At 47.1% G+C, this 27798-nt stretch overlaps 1 protein-coding gene across 6 annotated transcripts in view; it reads left to right on the top strand.

Moving 5' to 3' along the window:
• The window catches only part of EPN2 (epsin 2), a 130025-nt gene that overhangs the window by 78106 nt on the left and 24121 nt on the right, over nt 1–27798 (top strand). For 5 of the 6 annotated variants that reach the window (XM_063934886.1, XM_063934888.1, XM_063934890.1 and 2 more), the window contains exons 2-3: nt 15218–16041; nt 21368–21388. In XM_063934886.1, the coding sequence (XP_063790956.1) occupies nt 15444–16041; nt 21368–21388 (619 nt within the window). In that variant the 5' untranslated portion in view covers nt 15218–15443. The remainder of the gene's footprint in view (nt 1–15217; nt 16042–21367; nt 21389–27798) is intronic. The other variant, XM_063934889.1, reaches the window with a different exon arrangement.

Below are 27798 nucleotides of genomic sequence, written 5' to 3'. Positions count from 1 at the left end.
ATACTCTCTCTCTGTCTCCCCAAAGGGCTGTGTGGGGTCCTGTCCTCAGTCAGAGCATTCCCTGTGTGTGTGCGGTGTGTCGGTACGGCTGTGTCGACACGTTTGATGAGGAGGCTTATGTGATGGCAGAGCAGATGCCGATAAATGTGATGTCGCCCCCTGTAGGGCCGACACCAGAGTGGATGGATAGGTGGAAGGTATAAACCGACAGTGTCAACTCCTTACATAAAAGGCTGGATGACGTAACAGCTATGGGACAGCCGGCTTCTCAGCCCGCGCCTGCCCAGGCGTCTCAAAGGCCATCAGGGGCTCAAAAACGCCCGCTCCCTCAGATGGCAGACACAGATGTCGACACGGAGTCTGACTCCAGTGTCGACGAGGTTGAGACATATACACAATCCACTAGGAACATCCGTTACATGATCCCGGCAATAAAAAATGTGTTACACATTTCTGACATTAACCCAAGTACCACTAAAAAAGGGTTTTATGTTTGGGGAGAAAAAGCAGGCAGTGTTTTGTTCCCCCATCAAATGAGTGAATGAAGTGTGAAAAAGCGTGGGTTCCCCCGATAAGAAACTGGTAATTTCTAAAAAGTTACTGATGGCGTACCCTTTCCCGCCAGAGGATAAGTTACGCTGGGAGATTTCCCCTAGGGTGGATAAGGCGCTCACACGTTTGTCAAAAAAGGTGGCACTGCCGTCTTAGGATACGGCCACTTTGTAGGTACCTGCTGATAAAAAGCAGGAGGCTATCCTGAAGTCTATATTTACACACTCAGGTACTAGATTGAGACCTGCAGATAGTGCTGCTGCAGCGTGGTCTGTAACCCTGTCAAACAGGGATACTATTTTGCGAACATAAGACGTCGTCTTATATATAAGGGATGCACAGAGGGATATTTTGCCGGCTGGCATCCAGAATTAATGCAATGTCCATTCTGTCAGGAGGGTATTAGAGACCCGACACTGGACAGGTGATGCTGACTTTAAAAGGCACATAGAGCCTTATAAGGGTGAGGAATTGTTTGGGGATGGTCTCTGGGGCCTCGTATCCACAGCAACAGCTGGGAAGAAATTTTTTTACCTCAGGTTTCCTCACAGCCTAAGAAAGCACTGTATTATCAGGTACAGTCCTTTCGGCTTCAGAAAAGCAAGCGGGTCAAAGGCGCTTCCTTTCTGCACAGAGACGGGGGAAGAGGGAAAAAGCTGCACCAGTCAGCCAGTTCCCAGAATCAAAATTCTTCCCCCGCTTCCTCTGAGTCCACCGCATGACGCGGGGGCTCCACAGGCGTAGCCAGGTACGGTGGGGGGCCGCCTCAAAAATTTCAGCGATCAGTGGGCTCGCTCACAGGTGGATCCCTGGATCCTTCAAGTAGTATCTCAGGGGTACAAGCTGGAATTCGAGGCGTCTCCCCCCCGCCGTTTCCTCAAATCTGCCTTGCCGACAACTCCCTCAGGCAGGGAGGCTGTGCTAGAGGCAATTCACAAGCTGTATTCCCAGCAGGTGATAGTCAAGGTGCCCCTACTTCAACAAGGACGGGGTTACTATTCCACACTGTTTGTGGTACCGAAACCGGACGGTTCGGTGAGACCCATTTTAAATTTGAAATCCTTGAACACATACATAAAAAAATTCAAGTTCAAGATGGAATCGCTCAGGGCGGTTATTGCAAGCCTGGAGGAGGGGGATTACATGGTATCCCTGGACATCAAGGATGCTTACCTACATGTCCCCATTTACCATCCTCACCAGGAGTACCTCAGATTTGGGGTACAGGTTTGCCATTACCAATTCCAAACACTGCCGTTTGGACTGTCCACGGCACCGAGGGTCTTTACCAAGGTAATGGCAGAAATGATGATACTCCTTCGAAATTATCCCGTACTTGGACGATCTCCTTATAAAGGCGTTGTCCAAGGAGCAGTTGTTGGTCGGAGTAGCACTATCTCAGGAAGTGCTACAACAGCACGGATGGATTCTATACATTCCAAAGTCACAGCTGGTTCCTACCACACGCCTACTGTTCCTGGGGATGGTTCTGGACACAGAACAGAAAAAAGTGTTTCTCCCGCAGGAGAAAGCCAAGGAGCTGTCATCTCTAGTCAGAGACCTCCTGAAACCAAAACAGGTATCTGTGCATCACTGCACACGAGTCCTGGGAAAAATGGTAGCTTCTTACGAAGCAAAATTCCATTCGGCGGGTTCCATGCAAGAACCTTTCAGTGGGACCTCTTGGACAAGTGGTCGGGATCGCATCTTCAGATGCATCGGCTGATAACCCTGTCTCCAAGGACCAGGGTATCTCTACTGTGGTGGCTGCAGAGTGCTCATCTTCAAGAGGGCCGCAGATTCGGCATACAGGACTGGGTCCTGGTAACCACGGATGCCAGCCTTCGAGGCTGGGGGGCAGTCACACAGGGAAGAAATTTCCAAGGACTTTGGTCAAGTCAGGAGTCGTCCCTACATAAATATTCTGGAACTGAGGGCCATTTACAATGCCCTAAGTCTGGCAAGGCCTCTGCTTCAAAACCAGCCGGTACTGATCCAATCAGACAACATCACGGCAGTCGCCCATGTAAATCGACAGGGCGGCACAAGAAGCAGAATGGCGATGGCAGAAGCCACAAGGATTCTCCGATGGGCGGAAAATCACGTCTTAGCACTGTCAGCAGTGTTCATTCCGGGAGTGGACAACTGGGAAGCAGACTTCCTCAGCAGACGCGACCTACACCCGGGAGAGTGGGGACTTCATCCAGAAGTCTTCCAACTGTTGGTAAACCGTTGGGAAAGGCCACAGGTGGACATGATGGCGTCCCGCCTAAACAAAAAACTAGATATTGCGCCAGGTCAAGGGACCCTTAGGCAATAGCTGTGGACGCTCTAGTGACACCGTGGGTGTACCAGTCGGTTTATGTATTCCCTCCTCTGCCTCTCATACCAAAGCTACTGAGAATAATAAGAAAACGAGGAGTAAGAACGATACTCGTGGTTCCGGTTGGGCCAAGAAGAGCTTGGTACCCAGAACTTCAAGAAATGATATCAGAGGACCCATGGCCTCTACCGCTCAGACAGGATCTGCTACAGCAGGGGCCCTGTCTGTTCCAAGACTTACCGCGGCTGCGTTTGACGGCATGGCGGTTGAATTCCGGATCCTAAAGGAAAAGGGCATTCCGGAGGAAGTCATTCCTACGCTGATAAAAGCCAGGAAAGAAGTAACCGCAAACCATTATCACCGTATTTGGCGAAAATATGTTGCGTGGTGTGAGGCCAGGAAGGCCACAACAGAGGAATTTCAGCTGGGTCGTTTTCGGCACTTCCTACAGTCAGGAGTGACTATGGGCCTAAACTTGGGTTCCATTAAGGTCCAGATTTCGGCTCTGTCGATTTTCTTCCAGAAAGAACTGGCTTCACTGCCTGGAGTTCAGACATTTGTAAAGGGAGTGCTACATATTCAGCCCCCCTTTTGTGCCTCCTGTGGCACCTTGGGATCTCAACGTGGTGTTGAGTTTCTTAAAATCACATTGGTTTGAGCCACTTAAAACTGTGGATTTGAAATATCTCACATGGAAAGTGGTCATGTTATTGGCCTTGGCTTCGGCCAGGCGTGTGTCAGAATTGGCGGCTTTGTCATGTAAAAGCCCTTATCTGATTTTCCATATGGATAGGGCAGAATTGAGGACTCGTCCCCAGTTTCTCCCTAAGGTGGTATCAGCTTTTCACTTGAACCAACCTATTGTAGTGCCTGCGGCTACTAGGGACTTGGAAGATTCCAAGTTACTGGACGTAGTCAGGGCCTTAAAAATTTATATTTCCAGGACGGCTGGAGTCAGGAAAACTGACTCGCTTTTTATCCTGTAGGCACCCATCAAAATAGGTGCTCCTGCTTCTAAGCAGACTATTGCTCGCTGAATTTGTAGCACAATTCAGCTGGAGCATTCTGCGGCTGGATTGCCGCATCCTAAATCAGTAACAGCCCATTCCACGAGGAAAGTGGGCTCATCTTGGGCGGCTGCCCGAGGGGTCTCGGCTTTACAACTTTGCCGAGCTGCAACTTGGTCAGGGGCAAACTCGTTTGCTAAATTCTAAAAATTTGATACCCTGGCTGAGGAGGACCTGGAGTTCTCTCATTCGGTGCTGCAGACTCATCTGCACTCTCCCGCCCGTTTGGGAGCTTTGGTATAATCCCCATGGTCCTTTCGGAGTTCCCAGCATCCACTAGGACGTTAGAGAAAATAAGATTTTACACACTGGTAAATCTATTTCTCGTAGTCCGTAGTGGATGCTGGGCGCCCATCCCAAGTGCGGATTGTTTGCAATAATTGTACATAGTTATTGTTAACTAAAGGGTTATTGTTATGAGCCATCTGTTGAGAGGCTCAGTTATGTTTCATACTGTTAACTGGATATGGTATCACGAGTTATATGGTGTGATTGGTGTGGCTTGTAGGAGTCTTACCCGGGATTCAAAATCCTTCCTTATTGTGTCAGCTCTTCCGGGCACAGTATCCTAACTGAGGCTTGGAGGAGGGTCATAGTGGGAGGAGCCAGTGCACACCAGGTGGTCTAAAAGCTTTCTTTTAGTTGTGCCCAGTCTCCTGCGGAGCCGCTATTCCCCATGGTCCTTTCGGAGTTCCCAGCATCCACTACGGACTACGAGAAATAGATTTACCGGTGAGTAAAATCTTATTTTTTTTTTTCCAAAAAAAGCCATGTCAACCTTTTCATGCGTCGACCTGTACTGTGTCGACTATTTTCATGTGTCAACCATATGTCATTTTCGACAAATAGTGGATGACCTAATGACTGTCTACCTTAACATGGTCGACCATCCAAATGGATACCAGCCCTTTGTACGGCCACAGGTGTCAATGTTTTGTCACTGGGATTGTCCCTATTTTTCCTTATTGACCAGCCGCACAGGGCTCATGGTGCTTCTGTCTTAATAAGCCAGTGGTCCTGTGAGTATCAACAGCCTGTATTATCAGGACTGAGGGGGAGATGTATCAACCTTGGAGAGAGGTAAGGTACCAACCAATCAACTCCTAACTGGGGTCTATGTACTAAGCCCTGGGGAGAGATAAAGTGGAGAGAGATAAAGTACCAGCCAACCAGCTCCTACCTGTCATTTATCAAACACGGCATGTAACGTGGCAGTTAGGAGCTGGTTGGTTGGTACTTTAGCTCTCTCCACTTTTATCTCTCTCCAAGGTTTGATACTTCTTCCTCGGAATAAGTTAGGAATCCTTTTCGCTAACATGCTAATAATCGCACCCTTTCACTTTCACATTTATATGATTAGATTGCATCTGGGCCATGAGGTTGTTGGTATTTTAGATTGGTGCAGAAGAATGTGCCACCCATCGGAACCAATGGCAAGGTATAATACCTACTGTAGGTGGCACAAAAATACCGACATGGCTGAGAGCAGTGATGGGAAACAGGCAACTATTTTGGTGATATAACCATAACCGTATAATTTAGTAAAAAATAAACAAAAATGTGTAAAATCCCAATGGAGGTAACTAGTACATTACTTAGGTAATACTGGATGTAAATAGCGCAATACTGAAGTAATACTGGATGTGATTAGTGCAATACTGTGCTAATTGAGGTAATTAGCACAATACTGTGGTAATAATGGAGGTAATTAGCGCAATACTTTGGTAATACTGGAGGTAATTAGTGCAATACTGAGGTAATACCAGAGGTAATTAGCGCAATACTGTGGTAATACTGCAGGTAGTTAGCGCAATACTGTGATAATACTGGAGGTAATTAGCGCAATACTGTGGTAATACTGGAGGTAGTTAGTGCAATACTGTGGTAATACTGGAGGTAATTAACGCAATACTGTGGTAATACTGGAGGTAGTTAGTGCAATACTGTGGTAATACTGGAGGTAGTTAGTGCAATACTGTGGTAATACTGGAGGTAGTTAGTGCAATACTGTGGTAATACTGCAGGTAGTTAGCGCAATACTGTGGTAATACTGGAAGTAGTTAGCGCAATACTGTGTTAATACTGGAGGTAATTAGCGCAATACTGTAGTAATACTGGAGGTAATTAATGCAATACTGTGATAATACTGGAGGTAATAAGCACAATACTGAGGTAATACTGGAGGTAATTAGTGCAATACTGTGGTTATACTGCAAGTAGTTAGTGCAGTACTGTGGCAATACTGGAGGTAATTAGTGCAGTACTGTGGCAATACTGGAGGTAATTAGTGCAATACTGTGGTAATACTGGAGGTTATTAGTTCATTAATTAGGGTACTTTTGAGAAAATGTTAGTACAGCTTTCCTGATTGAATCTTGATGGTGAAGTGTTCCTTAGATCATGGACAGATTACCTGCAGTACAGTCATTTTAGGATTCTATCTTCTGTTTCATTAATGTCATTTTACAACTCCTTGCACGTAGGGTATGTTATGAAATGTCAGCATTCAGAATGTTTATGTTGACATCATACATGGACATAGTCTAACTGTTGACATTCAGGTTGGCGACATGCTCAGAATGTCCACACTGATATAATATTGACATTTCCAAAATGTTAACATTATGGATGTCGACACCAAGCACCAAGTCCTTCTACTCACATGCTGGGGGCCCCCGCAGCATGTGTATGGCGCCACCCTGTGATGAATTGCGGATGCATCAATTTAAGGTTGACCCCTGCCGGCACAGTCAGGCGGTCCGGCAATTTTTTTTTCCCCGGAGAGGCTGCGTGTGACGTCACGCAGACGCCCCAAAAACGGTCTGGACACGCCTGTCAATCACTTTGCGGCCGCATCCCGAAAGTTTGTGCGGTGCGCGTGCGCAGACCCTATGGACGCGGCCACTGCGTACAAACGCGCGGTTCTGTCTGGGTCTGAATAGACCCCTAAGTACCGTTTTATGTTGCTCATCTATGTCGGCAGTGAGCTAATTTATGGGGATGTGTCACCTGTTCGCTGTCATATTCCTTGGTATGGCCACACCCACAACAGCACCCTGGCATCCAGCCCACACATGTCACACTTATCCCTTTCCATTACTCCACACCCCAAGCTATTGTATTGTCAGAGGATTACCTCACCTCCATTACACTGACAGATCTGGGAGGAAATAAAAGGATTACAGCAAACAGATTTACCAGCAGCATCACAGAAACAAGATAAAATCCTAAAACAGGAATAATTAGACACTCGTCCATTAATATCTGATTAGACAAATCAATCATTACAGTCCCTTTAAATATGTGATAATAGTTGTAGCACTGTGATGAAATTGTAATATGGTGTGATGTCTGAGATGTTAGTAGCATGTGATTGGCTAGCCCAGGCAACGTCCCCTAACCTTTTTAAATACTGCATGAAACCTGATACATGTAAGTACTGGATTTCATCCATAGGGAAGCAGAAGTGTTGATAACAGGGATAGGTTCTGTAGGTTATGATGTCATTCTCTGAGGGAATGGAATAAAAATATAATGCATGAATAAAGTTGGGGTATTCCTTCAAACTTACATGGGAAGATCCCAGATCTATCCTCTTAGTCATGGGTCTTCAACCTGTGGCCCTCCAGCTGCTGTGGCATCCCAGCATGCCCTACCACAGTTTCTCTAACGTCCTAGTGGATGCTGGGGACTCCGAAAGGACCATGGGGATTAGCGGCTCCGCAGGAGACTGGGCACAAAGTAAAAGCTTTAGGACTAGCTGGTGTGCACTGGCTCCTCCCCCTATGACCCTCCTCCAAGCCTCAGTTAAGATTTTGTGCCCGAACGAGAAGGGTGCAATCTAGGTGGCTCTCCTGAGCTGCTTAGAGTAAAAGTTTAAATAGGTTTTTTATTTTCAGTGAGACCTGCTGGCAACAGGCTCACTGCATCGAGGGACTAAGGGGAGAAGAAGCGAACTCACCTGCGTGCAGAGTGGATTGGGCTTCTTAGGCTACTGGACATTAGCTCCAGAGGGACGATCACAGGCCCAGCCATGGATGGGTCCCGGAGCCGCGCCGCCGGCCCCCTTACAGATGCTGAAGCAAGAAGAGGTCCATAAATCGGCGGCAGAAGACTTTCCTGTCTTCATAAGGTAGCGCACAGCACTGCAGCTGTGCGCCATTGCTCTCAGCACACTTCACACTTCGGTCACTGAGGGTGCAGGGCGCTGGGGGGGGCGCCCTGGGAAGCAATGAATTTACCTTATTTGGCAAAAAAATACATCACATATAGCTCCTGGGCTATATGGATGTATTTAACCCCTGCCAGTTTTCCAGAAAAAAGCGGGAGAAGAGCCCGCCGTGAAGGGGGCGGGGCCTATCCCCTCAGCACACAGCGCCATTTTTCCCACACAGCTCCGCTGGTAGGAAGGCTCCCAGAATCTCCCCTGCAGAAACAGGGTAAAAAAGAGAGGGGGGCACTTATTTGGCAAAATAACAGATATAAGCAGCTATAAGGGATAGACACTTATTGTAAGGTTGTCCCTATACATATATAGCGCTCTGGTGTGTGCTGGCAAACTCTCCCTCTGTCTCCCCAAGGGGCTAAGTGGGTCCTGTCCTCTATCAGAGCATTCCCTGTGTGTGTGCTGGGTGTCGGTACGTGTGTGTCGACATGTATGAGGAGGAAAATGATGTGGAGGCGGAGCAATTGCCTATAATGGTGATGTCACCCCCTAGGGAGTCGACACCTGAATGGATGGCCGTAATTAAGGAATTACGTGACAGTGTCGGCATGTTACAGAAAACTGTTGACGACATGAGACAGCCGGCAGCTCAGTTAGTGCCTGTCCAGGCGTCTCAAACACCGTCAGGGGCTATTAAACGCCCGTTACCTCAGTGGGTCGACACGGACCCAGACACAGACACTGACTCCAGTGTCGACGGTGAAGAAACAAACGTATTTTCCAGTAGGGCCACACGTTACATGATCACGGCAATGAAGGAGGTTTTGCACATCTCTGATACTGCAAGTACCACAAAAAGGGGTATTATGTGGGGTGTGAAAAAACTACCCGTAGTTTTTCCTGAATCAGATGAATTGAAAAAACTGCTAATTTCTAAAAAATTATTGGCACTATATCCCTTCCCACCAGAGGTTAGGGCTCGTTGGGAAACACCCCCTAGGGTGGATAAGGCGCTCACACGCTTATCAAAACAAGTGGCGTTACCGTCTCCAGAAACGGCCGCCCTTAAGGAGCCAGCAGATAGGAGGCTGGAAAATATCCTTAAAAGTATATACACTCATACTGGTGTTATACTGCGACCAGCAATCGCCTCAGCCTGGATGTGCAGTGCTGGGGTGGCTTGGTCGGATTCCCTGACTGAAAATATTGATACCCTGGACAGGGACAATATATTATTGACTATAGAGCATTTAAAGGATGCATTCCTATATATGCGAGATGCACAGAGAGACATTTGCACTCTGGCATCAAGAGTAAGTGCGATGTCCATTTCTGCCAGAAGAGGATTATGGACGCGACAGTGGTCAGGGGATGCGGATTCCAAACGGCATATGGAAGTATTGCCGTATAAAGGGGAGGAGTTATTTGGGGGCGGTCTATCGGACCTGGTGGCCACGGCAACGGCTGGGAAATCCACCTTTTTACCCCAAGTCACCTCGCAGCAGAAAAAGATACCGTCTTTTCAGGCTCAGTCCTTTCGTCCCCATAAGGGCAAGCGGGCAAAAGGGCACTCATATCTGCCCCGGGGCAGAGGAAGGGGAAAAAGACTGCAACAGACAGCTTCTTCCCACGAACAGAAGCCCTCCCCCGCTTCTGCCAAGTCCTCAGCATGACGCTGGGGCCTTACAAGTGGACTCAGGCACGGTGGGGGCCCGTCTCAAGAATTTCAGCGCGCAGTGGGCTCACTCGCAAGTGGACCCCTGGATCCTGCAGGTAGTATCTCAGGGGTACAAATTGGAATTCGAGACGTCTCCCCCTCGCCGGTTCCTGAAGTCTGCTTTACCAACGTCTACCCCCGACAGGGAGGCGGTATTGGAAGCCATTCACAAGCTGTATTCCCAGCAAGTGATAATCAAGGTACCCCTCCTACAACAGGGAAAGGGGTATTACTCCACGCTGTTTGTGGTACCGAAGCCGGACGGCTCGGTGAGACCCATTTTATATCTGAAAGCCTTGAACACTTACATAAAAAGGTTCAAGTTCAAGATGGAGTCACTCAGAGCAGTGATAGCGAACCTGGAAGTAGGGGACTACATGGTGTCTCTGGACATCAAGGATGCTTACCTCCATGTCCCAATTTGCCCTTCTCACCAAGGGTACCTCAGGTTTGTGGTACAGAACTGTCACTATCAGTTTCAGACGCTGCCGTTTGGATTGTCCACGGCACCCCGGGTCTTTACCAAGGTAATGGCCGAAATGATGATTCTTCTTCGAAGAAAAGGCGTCTTAATTATCCCTTACTTGGACGATCTCCTGATAAGGGCACGGTCCAGAGAACAGTTAGAGGTCGGAGTAGCACTATCTCAAATAGTACTACGACAGCACGGATGGATTCTAAATATTCCAAAATCGCAGCTGATTCCGACGACACGTCTGCTGTTCCTAGGGATGATTCTGGACACAGTACAGAAAAAGGTGTTTCTCCCGGAAGAGAAAGCCAGGGAGTTATCCGACCTAGTCAGGAAACTCCTAAGACCAGGCCAGGTGTCAGTGCATCAGTGCACAAGGGTCCTGGGAAAGATGGTGGCTTCTTACGAAGCGATTCCATTCGGCAGATTCCACGCAAGAACTTTTCAGTTGGATCTGCTAGACAAATGGTCCGGATCGCATCTTCAAATGCATCAGCGGATAACCCTGTCTCCAAGGACAAGGGTGTCTCTCCTGTGGTGGTTACAGAGTGCTCATCTCCTAGAGGGCCGCAGATTCGGCATTCAGGATTGGGTCCTGGTGACCACGGATGCCAGCCTGAGAGGCTGGGGAGCAGTCACACAGGAAAAAAATTTCCAGGGCTTGTGGTCAAGCATGGAAACGTCACTTCACATAAATATCCTGGAACTAAGGGCCATTTACAATGCCCTAAGTCAGGCAAAGCCTCTGCTTCAGGGTCAGCCAGTATTGATCCAGTCGGACAACATCACGGCAGTCGCCCACGTAAACAGACAGGGCGGCACAAGAAGCAGGAGGGCAATGACGGAAGTGGCAAGGATTCTTCGCTGGGCGGAAAATCATGTGATAGCACTGTCAGCAGTGTTCATTCCGGGAGTGGACAACTGGGAAGCAGACTTCCTCAGCAGACACGATCTTCACCCGGGGGAGTGGGGACTTCACCCAGAAGTCTTCCACATGATTGTAAACCGTTGGGAAAAACCAAAGGTGGACATGATGGCGTCTCGCCTCAACAAAAAACTGGACAGATATTGCTCCAGGTCAAGGGACCCTCAGGCAATAGCTGTGAACGCTCTGGTAACACCGTGGGTGTACCGGTCAGTGTATGTGTTCCCTCCTCTTCCTCTCATATCAAAAGTACTGAGAATCATAAGAAGGAGAGGAGTAAAGACTATACTCGTGGCTCCGGATTGGCCAAGAAGGACTTGGTACCTCTAAGACAGGACCTGCTCCAGCAGGGACCATGTCTGTTCCAAGACTTACCGCGGCTGCGTTTGACGGCATGGCGGTTGAACGCCGGATCCTGAAGGAAAAAGGCATTCCGGATGAAGTCATCCCTACCCTGATCAAAGCCAGGAAGGATGTAACCGTACAACATTATCACCGTATTTGGCGTAAATATGTTGCGTGGTGCGAGGCCAGGAAGGCCCCTACGGAGGAATTTCAACTGGGTCGATTCCTGCATTTCCTGCAAACAGGACTGTCTATGGGCCTCAAATTAGGGTCCATTAAGGTTCAAATTTCGGCCCTGTCGATATTCTTCCAAAAAGAACTAGCTTCTGTTCCTGAAGTTCAGACGTTTGTCAAGGGAGTACTGCATATACAGCCTCCTTTTGTGCCTCCAGTGGCACCTTGGGATCTCAATGTAGTGTTGGGATTCCTAAAATCACATTGGTTTGAACCACTCACCACTGTGGACTTGAAATATCTCACATGGAAAGTGGTAATGCTGTTAGCCCTGGCTTCAGCCAGGCGTGTATCAGAATTGGCGGCTTTATCCTATAAAAGCCCTTACCTAATTTTTCATACGGACAGGGCAGAATTGAGGACTCGTCCTCAATTTCTCCCTAAGGTGGTTTCAGCATTTCACTTAAACCAACCTATTGTGGTGCCTGCGGCTACTAGGGACTTGGAGGATTCCAAGTTGCTGGACGTAGTCAGGGCCCTGAAAATATATGTTTCCAGGACGGCTGGAGTCAGAAAATCTGACTCGCTGTTTATCCTGTATGCACCCAACAAGCTGGGTGCTCCTGCTTCTAAGCAGACGATTGCTCGTTGGATTTGTAGTACAATTCAGCTTGCACATTCTGTGGCAGGCCTGCCACAGCCAAAATCTGTAAAAGCCCATTCCACACGGAAAGTGGGCTCATCTTGGGCGGCTGCCCGAGGGGTCTCGGCTTTACAACTTTGCCGAGCAGCTACTTGGTCAGGGGCAAACACGTTTGCTAAATTCTACAAATTTGATACCCTGGCTGAGGAGGACCTGGAGTTCTCTCATTCGGTGCTGCAGAGTCATCCGCACTCTCCCGCCCGTTTGGGAGCTTTGGTATAATCCCCATGGTCCTTTCGGAGTTCCCAGCATCCACTAGGACGTTAGAGAAAATAAGAATTTACTTACCGATAATTCTATTTCTCATAGTCCGTAGTGGATGCTGGGCGCCCATCCCAAGTGCGGATTGTCTGCATTACTTGTACATAGTTATTGTTACAAAAATCGGGTTATTGCTGTAGTGAGCCATCTTTTCTAGAGGCTCCTCTGTTATCATGCTGTTAACTGGGTTCAGATCACAAGTTGTACGGTGTGATTGGTGTGTCTGGTATGAGTCTTACCCGGGATTCAAAATCCTTCCTTATTGTGTACGCTCGTCCGGGCACAGTATCCTAACTGAGGCTTGGAGGAGGGTCATAGGGGGAGGAGCCAGTGCACACCAGCTAGTCCTAAAGCTTTTACTTTGTGCCCAGTCTCCTGCGGAGCCGCTATTCCCCATGGTCCTTTCGGAGTCCCCAGCATCCACTACGGACTATGAGAAATAGAATTATCGGTAAGTAAATTCTTATTTTTGCTGTTAAGGCATGCTAAAACTGAGGCAGGGCATGCTGGGATGTGTAGTTACACAGTAGCTGGAGGGCTGCAGGTTGAAGACCCATGCTCTTAGTAAATAATGTTTAGCTGAAAGATATGTTTTGTCTTTATCAGCTGTCATCATTTATATTTTTATTAAAAGGTCAAATTATTGTAAAAACATCTTTTACAAGTAATATAAGAAATAGGCACATTCCTTAATGCCCTGTTTTGTCCAATGTTACTCCTTCCAATGTGGTATTCAAAGTTCCTCCGCAATCCCAATGTTCCAGGGCATATCTGGGATTCTGTTGGAACTTGATATATAATGACCATAAGAACTGTTATCAATCAGTTCTAAAGCTTAGCCTATACTTGCTTTATTTCTGCCATTGCGGTGGTCATGTTTTTATAGTAATATATCGTTTTTAGGACTTATGTATGCGGTACTTTCAACTGCTCAATATTACCAAAAGCCAGGGAGAGTTGGAGAGTATGTGGATACATTCCTATGAATGTATGCATTGGGATTCTGAGTTGCGGAGGAACTTTGAAGACCACATTTGTTGAATGTGGCCGAATAAGGACATTTATTAGGAATGTGACTTTTTCTTATATTATATTACTTATAAAGCACCTGTGGGGTAGTTCAGGGCCGTCTTAACAGCAGTGTGGGCCCCTGGGCACAGCAATGCAATGGGGCCCCTACCCATCCTCCAGGGGGGGTGCTATCAGTGGCAGCTTTGATGTCCCGCGGGCGGTAGGGGGTGTACTATCTTCTGCTCAGCATATAGGACCTGGAGCAGTAATTTCTGCTAATTACTCCTTTACTGCACAGATGGTGGGAGGGAGAACACTAAACTGTAGAAGGTGGCATTGGGCTGAATGAAGGGGCCCCGGTACATGACTTCCAGGGTGGCATGGAGTGTTTAATATGTAAGGGAGGGGTGGATAGTGGAGTGGGCTTAATATTCATCATTTTCTGGTGAGAGAGCAGCTTGCATGACTGCAGATATCTCAAGTTCCTGGAAAAAGATTTCTTAGCTTTGAATGGGATAAAAAATTAGAGTGTCTCACCTGTCAGGAGGTACTGGGAACTTGGGGATCAGAGTTCAGGAGCCAGAGCAATCCACCAACGAATATATAAAACTGCATATTAGGAGTGTGGAGCTTGAGCAGGGACCAGCTGCTTGAAGGCTCATATCTCTGGTTCTGGGCATAGTAGAGACAAGCTGCCAGTGTCCACCGAAAGTGGAGAGTCCCAGCTTTTGAAATATACCCTCAGCAAAACTCTAAGTCATACAGAGCCCGAGATATCTGGCTTGCAAGAGCAATTAACAGGCTTGGATGGGGACCACTGCTTTGAAGTCGGATATCTCTGGTTCCCTATGGCCGATTTTCAAAAATCTGGTACCTCTGGAAAGAGGGGACCCTCAGCTATCAGCCTAGGGCCCTTACACTACTGGGGCCCTTGGGCAAGAGCCCATTGAGCCCATACGAAAAGACGGCCCTGGGGTAGTTACTGACCTTGCCATTTTTATAACTTGTTTAAGAGGTGTTGGGGAATCACCACAAAGGTTTCCTACCTGCGGGCAGCAAATCTGGATTGAACACCAGAACATCAACAATGTGGGGGTATCCAATTACCTCCGATGCCGTTTCGACAGGTGAAAACATTCGGATATCAAGATTATTGACCGATGGTCATTATCACAGACACAGTATACAATAAAAGGCTTTTGATTGGCTTAAATTGGACCTGTGATTGCGCAAGAACACATGGGATCCCTGATCCCATGTGTTAACGTGGCTCCAGCAAGAATTTATCGCGGATTATGTTTTGGGTGCCTGAAGCACCCGAGGCATAATCCCAGATAAGTGCCGGTATCGTGGGGGAGGAGCTAATAGGATAGCCCCCGGCAATACATTTACCTGCGGCCATTGACCACGGAGAACTGGATATCACCCACAGGTGTGTTATTTATATTTTTATGTTCTTAATATTGTTGTTGACACTTTCTTTTTTTTCCTTCTTTCTTTAGCTTCTGGGGTGTAACAATGTACGTTGGCTGAGGAGATGCTTTTAACCAAAAGGGGGCCACATTTCATCTCATGCCCTGACTCCAGCGCAGGATTTCCTTCTGTACCACGCAAAACAAGGACACCTCGGTCCTGGATTACCATGGCCGTTTTGTGATTCTAATTTGTTTTTATTAAAAAAAGAAGATCCTTGAGATATTTTAGTTTTTTTTTTAATCCTTTACAAAAATGACGACCTCGTCAATAAGAAGACAAATGAAGAACATTGTTAATAATTACTCCGAGGCGGAGATAAAAGTCCGGGAAGCCACCTCCAACGATCCGTGGGGCCCCTCCAGCTCCCTTATGACAGAGATCGCCGACCTGACCTACAACGTGGTGGCTTTTTCTGAAATCATGAGCATGATCTGGAAGAGACTAAACGACCACGGGAAGAACTGGAGACACGTTTACAAAGCTTTGACCCTGCTGGATTATCTCATCAAGACTGGTTCAGAGAGGGTGTCCCACCAGTGTAAGGAAAACATATTTGCCATACAGACGCTGAAAGACTTCCAATACATTGACCGGGATGGCAAAGACCAGGGGATTAACGTACGGGAAAAGTCAAAACAGTTGGTGAGCCTCTTAAAAGATGACGAGAGGTTGAAGGGCGAAAGGGCCCAGGCACTAAAGACCAAAGAGCGGATGGCTCAGGTGACTACTTCGGTAGGGAGCAGCAACCAGATCAGTTTTGGCCGAGGATCTAGCCAGCCAAACCTGTCTACTAGCTACTCCGAACAGGACTATGGGAAATCTGGTGGCTCTCCGGCATCTTACCATGGATGTAAGTATCACTGCGCTGTATGTTTATTCAGACTGTGGAACCCTTTTTAATTACCAGTTTATTACTACTTTCTAAAGAAGCTTATGCACTGTGTTTATTAATAGGCTTTAATCAAAAGCATTGGTTAGACAGATATATTGAGGCTCGTTCTGAACTGGATTCAATACCTATGCTCAAAGGTGCCACCCAGTGCGCCTGTTCTTCTGTCACCCCAATACATGGACTTCTTGTGTGCACCGAAGGTACTCGCAAAATAGGGCATGGTCTTGTTATAGTGAAGCCTCACCCCTAGTTTATGATGCTTGGGGGCGTGGCCACGTATAATCTCCCAGTTTGCGTCACTTTGGGAGCTTGCCTTGCACTCTGGGAGCCGTTCCCCGGTCTCACTGCTGCTCAGTGACACTGTCCAAGGGGGTGACACCAAAATAGCAAAGCAACGTGGCTATTTTGGTACTACCCTTGGGTGGTGTCACCCATCTAGTGTTACCTCTCCCTAGTGACGCCACTAGTGGGCGTGTAACTGAATTAGTTGCAAACTCAGACTACAGTAGCTTACATAGGAGGCCATACTCTGATGGAGACTGATGCACCTAGCATGAGGGACTGGGGCAAGTTTGATGGTGCATGCGATGGTGGCGTCTAAAGAAGCAATCTGGGGGTCTCAGATCTTGTACATTCAGACTGTACCACCACAAAAGATCAGAATCAGACAATTTTATTTACCAGGTTGTGCATGGTGGAAAAATATAAAATGTATTAGGCAACTTACTCTTTATCTGATCTATCTCACGTCAAACTATTACATTAATTACAGTCATTCAGAAGTTGTCCACAAAAACATATCATACAACATAACCTATAACAAAAGGTGCAGATATATAGTAGGTGTACAAAGTTACATATCCTGCCAGAGGTTTATACGTTTGATAATATCTTTGCATTTGTTATTGTCCAAGGACCCTTTTCCACTGAACCAGGACCATGGTAGACCCAGCAATAACCCGGTTTATCGCAGCAGTGGATTAGGTGTGGTATACCCCTTTTCCACTCACCTGAAAATTCCAGGTTATTGCGTAGCCATCTCGGATTTAGGTCAGTGGAAGAGGGTCCACCCGGGTCGTCACCCGCGAGTCCTTCCTGGTACCTAGCAGGGTTTTACCCAGGAAGGTCCCAGATGAGCTGCAGTATAAACAGGTCACCAGGGTTGTCCAACCCGGGACCTGTTTACAGAATGGGAAGGGCCGCTTTCCCTGCACAAAAAGATGATGGAATCTCCAAAGGTCCAGCACTGCACCCAAGTACAGAGTGATCATCGCCAATCCCGAAATAACCCTGAATGGCACAGTGTTGGCAATGGGGCTTTCCCGGGTCTAACCGGATTTAGAACTGGGTTCCAAATCACGAGTCAGACCCAGGACTGCAGTGGAAAAGAGGCATTAGAGAGGTTCCCCGCAGGGTAAAAGAGGCATTAGAGAGGTTCCCCGCAGTGTATTTTTAAAAAAATGCTTAAAGTAGTGATAGATTTACTAAAACTTCCATAAAAAGGGAAAAGTTAAGGTGTTTCACATAGCAACCAGATTCTAGCTACCATTTAGCTATGTTCTAAAAAATTGTTAGCTACAATCTGATTGGTGGCTACTATGGGGAAACACAAACGTTGAGATGTCATCAGCGATGGGACCCGCCGTGAATGACGGAGGGGTGGGGGGGCATGCTGCATGCAGCATCATGGCACCGTTAACGACATCCCCAGGTTTGACTGCATACACAGGCGACGTTGTTAACGACCCGCGGGAGTGTGCTTCGTTCATGTTATAGTGCGTACACACCTGACGATGTGAATTATATATCGTCGAACCGCCGGATCGGACAATATATCGGCTGCATATCGTCAAGTGTGTACCCAGCCTTACTGTAGGTGAACATTCAGTCAGCTGCAATTATACAGACAGGATTAAAACAAAAAAGGTTTCCCTTCCAGTAATTGCCTGCAATGTGGGCAATGCAAAGTTCTGACGGAACCTTGTGCTTACGTAATTGCATCTGCCCTTTAGTGTTTTTGTTTGTTTTTAAATTTGCCAGCTTTACTGTGGACATATAATGCCCATAGTTGTGCCCAAACCTGCAGCAGCCGGGCGATCTCCCTGCAGTCTTATGTTAATATGTCATTTATGCTAATGGTGGGAGCTGTTGACCTTGCACGATCACGCACTTTGCCTTTACCTGTGCTATTTTTAGATCCCTGTCAGGGAGCCTTACTCATGTGCTCCCATTTTAGAAACAGTCACATGACATGAATACAGCATGAATAAATCTAGGCAATGCACCAGCCGCCATAAGATGGAATCGTGTTTGTGCTGTGGGCGAAATATGGAGCCCTGTAAATATTGGTGTGATCAGATCTCTTGCCTAAAGTGTACATATATAAGTCATGTCAATGCTTCCTAGTGCAGTCTAATGAAGACAGGGTCAGCCAACAAAATGGCTGCCTGCTCACTGTGTGTCTGGTACATGATAAAGATTGTGATGGCAGAGATTTAATGGTCTGAATTAATATTCACAAGAACAGTTCACTAGGGGTATTGACACGAGTGAGGCATGAGGTTCTTTGTGAGTTGGTAGGCTGCTTTCCGGGAGGAGATTTATCAAAGCTCCGAGAGAGATAAAGTGGAGAGAGATTAAAGTACCAACCGACCAGCTCCAAACTGCCATGTTACACGCTGTGGGGTAAATTTACTAAATGTTCTAAAAATGAAAACTGGTGGTGTTTCCCATAGTAACCAATCATATTCTGTCTAGCATTTTCTAGAATGCAATAGAGAAATGCTAGACTGAGGGCGGGATGTAGCAACCTGTAGCGGTATATCCCGCCACACATTGCGCCACCACTAATCAAATATGTACTAATATATGCGATAAGTGTTGCGAAAGACAGCTCTTGCGATCAGAGCTGTCCTTCGCGATGCGTCCCTGTCCCTGGACTTCCAGGTATCAGCGCCCGTGGCCCATATGTGCTTGCGCAGGGGGACGTGGTGTGCCTGCGGGGCATGCTGGGAGTGATCCGATTGGATTCCTCACACAACGTGACGTGGAAAGAAGCCCATAGGCTTCCACGTCGGAGCCCCAGCGGCCAGGGCTTAGTACATTTGAAAATGCGGTAAAAACCCAGAAACCGGGGGTGTTACCGCATTTTTGCATTGGTACATCCCACCCAGAATCTGACTGGTTGCTATGCGCAACATTACCACTTTTCATTTTTAGAACCTTTAGTAAATTTACCTCTGTGTTTGAAAAATTACAGTTAGAGCAGATTGGTTTGTACTTTATCTCTCTGTACTTTCTGGGCCTAATTCAGACCTGATCGCTAGGGTGCGTTTTTTGCATCCCTGCGATCAGGTAGACGCCGTCTACAGGGGGAGGGGGAAATCTCTGTGCAGGAGATCTGTACAAACAGCCCAGGACTTACTCTACCAGTGTGATGATCGGGGCCGGAGCTGACGTCAGAAACCCTCCCTTCCAACGCCTGGTCCCTCCTGCGTTTCTCTGGACACTCCTTAAAAATGGTCAGTTGCCACCCACAAATGGCCTCTTCCTGTAAGTCACCGTGCGATCGCTTTTCTCGCACCGTCCCGTCGCTGCCCACTGATCCCCGTCGCTGTGGACCGACGCACCTGCGCATTGCGTTGCATATGCATGCGCAGTTCAGACCTGATCGCAGGCTGTACGAAAACGCAGCCTAGCAATCAGGTCTGAATTAGGCCCTATATCTCTACAAGGTTTGATAAAGCTCCACCATGGAATATTCAATTTTAAGGAGCTCTTCTGTCCACCTTCTTGCCCGGTCTAGACCTTACAGAGAGCCCCCACCCCCACACACTGCACAATACTGCAGATCTCGCCATTGTACATCTCGCCCCTCTTACACCTCTCAGGGGGGATTACTGAACAGTCAGCAAGTACGGTAATACCGCTTTTACACCAAAGAATGCGGGTCGCAGCCGGGAACCCTGACACAGGAGCTACCCGGCTGCGACACGCGTCAGCCCCCTTTTACACCGGACTCACCAGCCCGGCATATTGCCGGGTTGGTGACGTTGCCAGTGACGTGACGGGGACGGCGCTTGGAGATCACATGATCTCTAAGCGCCGCCCACACATAGAGTGTAAAAGGGGAAGCCGGGTCGCATCGACCCGGCTACCGTTTACACTGCTCAGTTTGCACGTGTTCAACCCCGCAAACTTCCCGAGTTGGAATACCAGGTCACACGACCCGGATTATTCCAACTCGACCCTTTTACACCAGCCAGCAACACGGGTTATGCGCGCTCATGTGCAATAACCCGTGTTACTAGCTGGTGGTGTAAAAGGGGTACATAGTAAATAGTACATGGGGATTACAGTAAATAGGGATTCTCCTCACACACCTTTCTGCCCCACACTCCCTCAGGCCCTAAAATCCGTCCCTGTAGAAAATAACTCTCGCAATGTAAAGTAACAGCCGAGCTTAAGGCTTGCAGACCTGATGTGTAACAAATATATACATCTAATGAACAGTCTATACATGTGGTGTCAGGATACACAAACCCTTCTTTCCACCTTATGTCATTATCACCCCCGGCTAATCCAATTTAGCTGTCTTTTGAAATGGAGATCGGCATTCTGCCTGCTGACTGGCTCCAAATTAATTATCCATTGAAGGAGACGGAGTGTTAAAAGCTTTTTGCTCTTTTTTTCCCTTCTCCTCACAGCGCAGGGAAGCTAAAACACGCACTGGTATTTGGCACTGCAATCCTCACACATGACATTTTTTTGTAACTACAGTGTATTACATTGAAAAAAGTTGAAGTAAAATGCGAGGAAGACGCTTCGGTGTATAATAGTCCTGTGTTTGCTGCGCTGTGTTCCTTTCCTTGAACTTCCGGCTCTCTATACGCTAAGGGGCAGATTTATCTAAGAGAGTGATAAAGTGTGGAGAGATAAAGTACCAATCAATCAGCTCCTTACTGCCATGTTGCAGACTGTGTTTTGACAAAATGACAGTTATGAGCTGATTGGTTGCTACTTTATTTTTCTCCACTTTATCTCTCTCTGAGGAGTCTTTACAGTGACTTCTATGTCATTCTCCAAATCTGACACCCCTGTTTTAGTGTCGTCACCTTCTAACACCGGAGTTGAGTTCTCATTTACAAGAAATCAGCTTTTCTACTAGGAACTAGAGTAATACACTTTGTGCTACTTGTGGTGTCTAGAATTTAACCTATCTCAGTCGCGTGCAGTATAATCAATTGAATGCAATGTTATTGTGTTATCTCGCCCCACCTGCCAGTCATGTGTGAGGTCCTAGCAGGTGAGTGTCAGGCATTGGTGAGCTTGCACGCTTGGCTTGTGTAAGGCTGACGGTCAGACAGGGTCCAGCTGCATGGTACAGTCCCCACAATAAACAGACCCGCTCTTCATGAGAATGAGATGAGGAGGTTGCCAGTGCAAGCTCACATAAACGTCTGATTGTACCCAGTCTCTTTCACCCAAGACTCCTATTGTCATGGCACTGAGACATGGGGCTCCCCTATTCCAGATGCGCAGAGCTTCTCTAGTTCCCAGCTAGTGCAGCAGAATAAGGCTTATGTGGTAGCAAAGAAAACAGAGCTAACCTATGGAAAGTAAGCAGACATTTGCTGTCACAGGGCTGATGGAAGCTGATATGTGATTGGGTGCATTTGGTAGCGCTGTGCTGCATGTTTTTTAAAATGTGTTTTTACGGCTAGTGCATAACTTCCCAATATTATCCCTCTCCCTTTGGGTCTTCCGCCGTTCACTGTGTCAGCAGAGCACTAAGCTTGGGCCTCTGGCTATCTATTTCAAAACTGCGGAGCTCTCTTTGCAGCAACAGCTCTCCCAGGCCGTGCTTCTAAATGAAAGCTGGCCTCTGATTGGAGGAGAGCCCAATTATATGTTTTATTACATTTGGGGAGGGGGGAGATTCAAATGTTATGGCACCCCTGATTTCCCATCTACAGAGATGGGAGATCGAGGGACGATATTCAAATACTCCACCTGATCGCGCCCATTACAGTCAGGTTTAGGCGCGCAAAGCATCTAAACCCGACTAAAGTAATGGGCGCGATCGTGAAAAGACCCATTTGGGTACCCAAACGGGTCTCTTTACGTGCATTGTCGCGCCCGTCCGCAGCAGCATTAGAATAGCTGTGGGCGGGCGCGATCGCAGGAGGGAGTGGGGGGAACATTTGAATCCGGTCCTTGGGGGGGGGGGGGGGTTCAAATGTTATCGCACCCACGATCTCCCATCTAAAATGACGGGAGATCAAGGGGCGATATTCAAATTCCCCCACTTATCACGCTGATCGTGCCCATTACAGTCGGGTTTAGACGTGCAAAGAAGACCCGTTTGGGTGCCCAAACGGGTCTCTTTACGCGCATTTCAGCTCCCTACCCCCGGGGGGTAGCGAGCTGAAATTAACTTGTCGCGCCCATCCGCAGCAACATTAGAATAGCTGCGGGCAGCAGCGACCGCAGGAGGGAGCAGGGGGAACATTTGTATCTGGCCCTTAGTGTTTGTATGCTCCCTTGTATTATGTGCACCTGGTCATGTAGAACACATCCGGGTGGATGGACAAATGTAAGTTTTACCTTGGGATATAAGTAGGATTTGATCTTCCCCTAAACATCTACTAGTCCTACAGGGATATAAAACTTCCATATATTTCTCTTGAGCTTTCCCCACCACCAACTAAGACTTGCCCCCTTCGTTCTAGACATAGACACGCGTTTCGCTTTCCACATCTAAACTATGGTAATGCAAGTGACAGGGTCATGGGCGTGGCAAGTTTATTGAACGCTGTGATTTCTCCTCCAGCAAGTATAGGGTCACCCCTTGCTTTCGCTGTCTGTGCTCTATCCCTATGGCTGAGGAAAGGTTTTGCTGCCTGTAGCTTTGCATGGCACGGCTTCAGCACAGGTGGATTATTTTAAATCTGGATCATGTATTGGCAAAGTGACCTGCACATAGTGATCTGACCGCACAAAGTGTACAAACTGAAGACCACCCCAGCAGGGGTGTGGGGAGAATTGAGCCGGGCTGTGGGATAATACATTAGGAGAGACCGCCTCCCAGCTGTGCATTATAATGCCCGTACTCCCACAGAGGAACCCATGTGTCTGGTACTATTAGCAGAGATTAGGGAAATTCCACTTGGACACATGGGTCTAATTCTAAGTATCAGAGACCGATCCTTGGTTTGGCCGTGGCAGGCTGCTGGCTATCTTATGCTGATGCAAGTATCCGCCTGTCTGTGCCCTTTATCCGCCCGTCTTCGTGCGGAAGGCCGAGCCGCCTTCCGCCCGAGCCGCCCACTGTTTTCCCATCTGCAGCTGTCATCAATACTATTGGTACCTATTGGTAAGTCCCCATGGTAGGAGCAATAGACCTGTCAGAAACAGGTGACCCCTCTCTCCGCCTGCACACTCCAAATGTGCATGGAAGTTGGCCTGTACACCTACCGTTTGCCTGTTGTTCCTGCTGTGGTTGTGTGGACAACAGCACAGTACAACTTCTCTGGTTCTGTATGCTGGATTCAGTATGTGTCTTGAATATATAAAATAAATTGAGATTATACGGTGGTCATGTCCGGTGTCCATGGCAAGGTGATTCATTCTTTGCACATTCTTTGTACATTTATTCCAGATGGGCTCCTGTATATGTCTTTTTTTTAGTTGACCATATACTGTAGGTCACTGTTTTCCCAAACTCAGTCCTCAAGGCACCCTAACGCTCCAGGATATCCATGCTTAACCATAGGTGACTTAACTAATACCTCAGTCAGTTTGATTATACCATCTGTGCACAAGTCTTAAAACCTGGAACAGAGTTTTGGAAACCCTGCTATAGGTAAATAGCTTACAGATTTAATATGAGATTCACTTAATACTCCTAAAAAAAACTTTATTCACACAACTGATTAAATTAATTATCTTTGTGTCTCCTTCACAAAGTAGAGACGGCCATCTTGTATGCTGCTAGTGGAGGGAGCCATCTTGTTTGCTGATAGTGGACGGAGCCATCTTATGTGCTGTACCCTTATTATTTAGAATTCTTATTAGTCATGAGAATGCAAACTTTATTTACGAAGCACCGAACGCTTGTTCCTCAGTTATGTCATTTATTCCAACCAAATAAATAGTTAACACTGTCGTGAATGTAAGTTCAGCCCACAAGATGGCTGCCTCCATTGTATTGCTGCAGCGTTCTTATGAACTGCGGCCTCTACTTTCTGTCAGGGAAGCTCTTTGCTTTCAGTGTCCAATGTACTGTATAATGCTGCACACCAATCAGGGAGTTAGTGCAGGTCGTAATAGTACTAGATTGCTTGTCATAAATTCTTCAACACATACCCACAACATGAAAATTGAGCAAGATTCACAATGTGTACCTTACTGTTTGCAGCCGGCATTAGTCAGAGTCTCTGACAGGTGCCCGCTTCGCCCGTTGGCCCGCTGGCTGCAGCTCTGGCACAGAAAATGCTATGTCTGAGGAAAGAAGAGAGAGGAGACAGATGGTGTAATGGGAATCCTGCTTTAGTGATTAATTTGTACTGTGCTGGAGGCAAGCGGGGAAAACCAGCCTGCGCTGTTTGTCAATAGGAGCATGGGGAGTTCCCAGATCTGCCGCTGCCCCAGATACTGCATGGCGACAGGTGTATTTTACTAATCATTATACTTCACTCACAACAGTAAATGGGCAGATAGCTGTTACCTGCCCCGTCAGTATTTACTGTATGTATTCAGTCATGAGGCAAATAAGACTTGAGTCAGCCTGGGGAAGGGGCATGGTCTGTAGATGTGGCATGCAACATTGGTCTCCCATAGTCCCCTCTCCTAAAAATGCCCTTTAAATGATGCATGCTTCTGCCACTGGTGTACGTGGCACTGAAGGGGCACAACTCTAATTGTGACACACTTCCCAACTGTACCCCAATAATTCAGTACAATTTTTTTTTTAAGTGTGACGGCAGGACAGTACCCTCAGATCGGAGTTATGCTATCTGAATAGCCACATTAGAGTTTATGCAACATATGTTGTATGTTGATAGAGGAAAGCGATACTCTCCAGACTCCAATCTTCCTGTTCGCCGGTGAGGCTTCATGCCCTATCCCAAGATGACCACTAAGATCTCTTCTCAGCATGTGCAGGAGCCATCTTGAGACTGTGTGAGACTGTTTAGAGTGACATGGTGGGTGACAGAAGACTCCTGCTTAACTACTATGAGAGGCCTGGTTAATACCGGATGATGAGCTGTATGAAACCCCACTCTGCTCAAACTCCGCTCCATCACCAGTGCACATGTAACAGTGAGTACGGCTGTACCTACTATCTATCAATAAACCAACACCACTGGTTAAGTAACTGGGCTGTTCATAGTTTGAGTCAATCACTGGTGTGTTCCTATATAACTCTGCAATATTGACACCTACACACACATCATCTGCAACATGTTGGTGCCATATCAAAACTTGGCTATCAGTTCCCAAGTTCATTGGTATGCAGCATTTAAAAAGTTTACTTTTTTGGACTACAACGGAAGCAGCCATTTTATAAGATGACACTAAGGGGTAAATATACTGAGACGGGAGTTCTATTTAAGATGGGATGTTGCCCATAGCAACCAATCAGAATCTACTTCTCATTTATCTAGCACCTTCTAGAAGATAATACCTGGAATCTGATTGGTTGTTATGGGCAACATCACATCTTAAATTGAACTCCCATCTTCGTAAATTTACCCCTAATAATCAGCCTGTCAATTCACTATCTAGTAACTCCACCAGTGACTGGAGTCTATTAATACACTCGTAAGTAGTGACATTACTGTTGCATGAGGCACTAGATCCCTGAGAATTGCTGTGCTGCATGCTTGTGATTACTGAGTTAGCACACAAAATGGCTGCCCACTCTGCAGACTGGGGTGATTATTTTTTAAAAAGCTTGATGTTAAATGTTGATGAGCAGAGTGGCCATACATTTTGCGAGCTCTTCAGGGCAGCACGACATGTTTCTGCATACTTTCTCCATCACATCCCTGCACGACATGTCCCTCTCACAGGAATTCCGGGAATGAGGCCTTGTGACCCTGTACATCCCATAGCACTGCCCCTGCTTCCTGTCTGTGGGGTGATGGAGTATTTTAAGGTTTGCTGACATGGCGAGCGCTGGGAATTATGCACAGCGTGCTCTCTAGTTTCCCCTCATGTTGAGGCCTTTGCTGCACCCTGTGAGTGATGTATTGGCTGTGCCACTTGGACAGTTGTGTGTCTGAGATTGTGCAATAGGGCTCGGGCAGCATGTCTGACCCTCTCTGCTTCAGTTCCCACACTTTCTGTGCTCTTGGACTGTACGTACTTGGTAGCTGCAGAGCAATGGTGGGTAAACGCTGCGTTCTTTGTGATGCGTGACCAAGTATGGTACATGGGAGAATTGTCCTATTTATAAGTAACCGGTATAAATTGTTGGGGTCACAGAAGCTGCCTTTTGTGCATACGGTATTTGCTTGTGATATATTCAGCCAGCTGGCTGGCTCCTTGACTGGTCACATTTCCAGAGCTGCCAACATCTGCATATATATATGCTGGGTGTAAGGGTTAAATGTGGAAAGAGTGGTACTGTGCAATACTGTCGTTTCTGTATATAAAACAGATATCTAGAATTGCATTCAGCATACAGAAAATAATAAGTGCTACTGTGCAGTTGTCCATACATACCGAACAGATACTGAGAATTATATCCAGTGCATAGAGACTGATGAAGAAGCAGCATACCTGCTTGTTTAACTACAACTTCAATATAAAAAGGCAAAACATCATTCATATCTACAATTATATTCAAGGACAGTACAAAGATTTGTCCGAGAAGCATTTTATACCAAGGACTAATAGGTAGGGCCGCCAAGAGCTGAGCGGTGGCTGGGCACTGGGTAGGGAGTTTGACAACATTTGGGAGGTGTGGCGCGATCCCCTCTTCATTAGCATTGCAAAGGGGGACACTGACTTGGGTTCCTCCAACAAGCACGGATCTGGGTAATCAGTACCCCACCTTCCCCTTTCTGCTAAAGAGCAGACAGTATAACTAGAGAAGGTGCCCACAGCAACCAATCAGGTTTGAGGTGGCATTTTTTCAAGTATATTCTATAAAATAATAGGTTGCCATGGGCAACTTCTCCACTTGTCCACTCCTCTCCCCCAAGGGGTCACGCACTGTGACTGGAGTACCTGCATTGTCACCATCAGCTTAGAGGAGTAGCTCTATAGTTAGACTGTGGAGAGTAATGCCAAACTTTATATTGTGGAATGGATTGCAGTATCTATAGTTATAACGAGCCAATGAATCAATTAAGGTGATCTCCCCAGCGTGGCTTTGACCAGTGGGTTTAAAGCGGAAAGAGAAATATTTGGTACGCTAGGCTGAGACAGCATTGATTTCTGTTGCCGTTTTAAATCCATCTGTCAAAGTCACTGATCATGATAAACCGGCGTATAATAAATATACCTGCAACCATTAGAGCAGTCATAGGCCAACTAAAATTATTGGGGGGTCTCACATATCTCCATCCCCCCATATCTCTGGAAAATGCCCTACATAGAAATGTTTAGTAGTTAGTATTGGGGGAGCTCAAACCCCCCCTGAGCTGGAACGTATGCCCACGATAATCAGTGAGAAAGCAAGTGGGCCGTACTGGACCCAGTGGT

The sequence above is a fragment of the Pseudophryne corroboree genome, chromosome 7 (genome assembly GCF_028390025.1).
Source record: "Pseudophryne corroboree isolate aPseCor3 chromosome 7, aPseCor3.hap2, whole genome shotgun sequence".
NCBI classification, from domain to species: domain Eukaryota; kingdom Metazoa; phylum Chordata; class Amphibia; order Anura; family Myobatrachidae; genus Pseudophryne; species Pseudophryne corroboree.
Note: the sequence above shows the minus strand (reverse complement) of the source record. Positions and strands in the feature narration are given on the sequence as shown.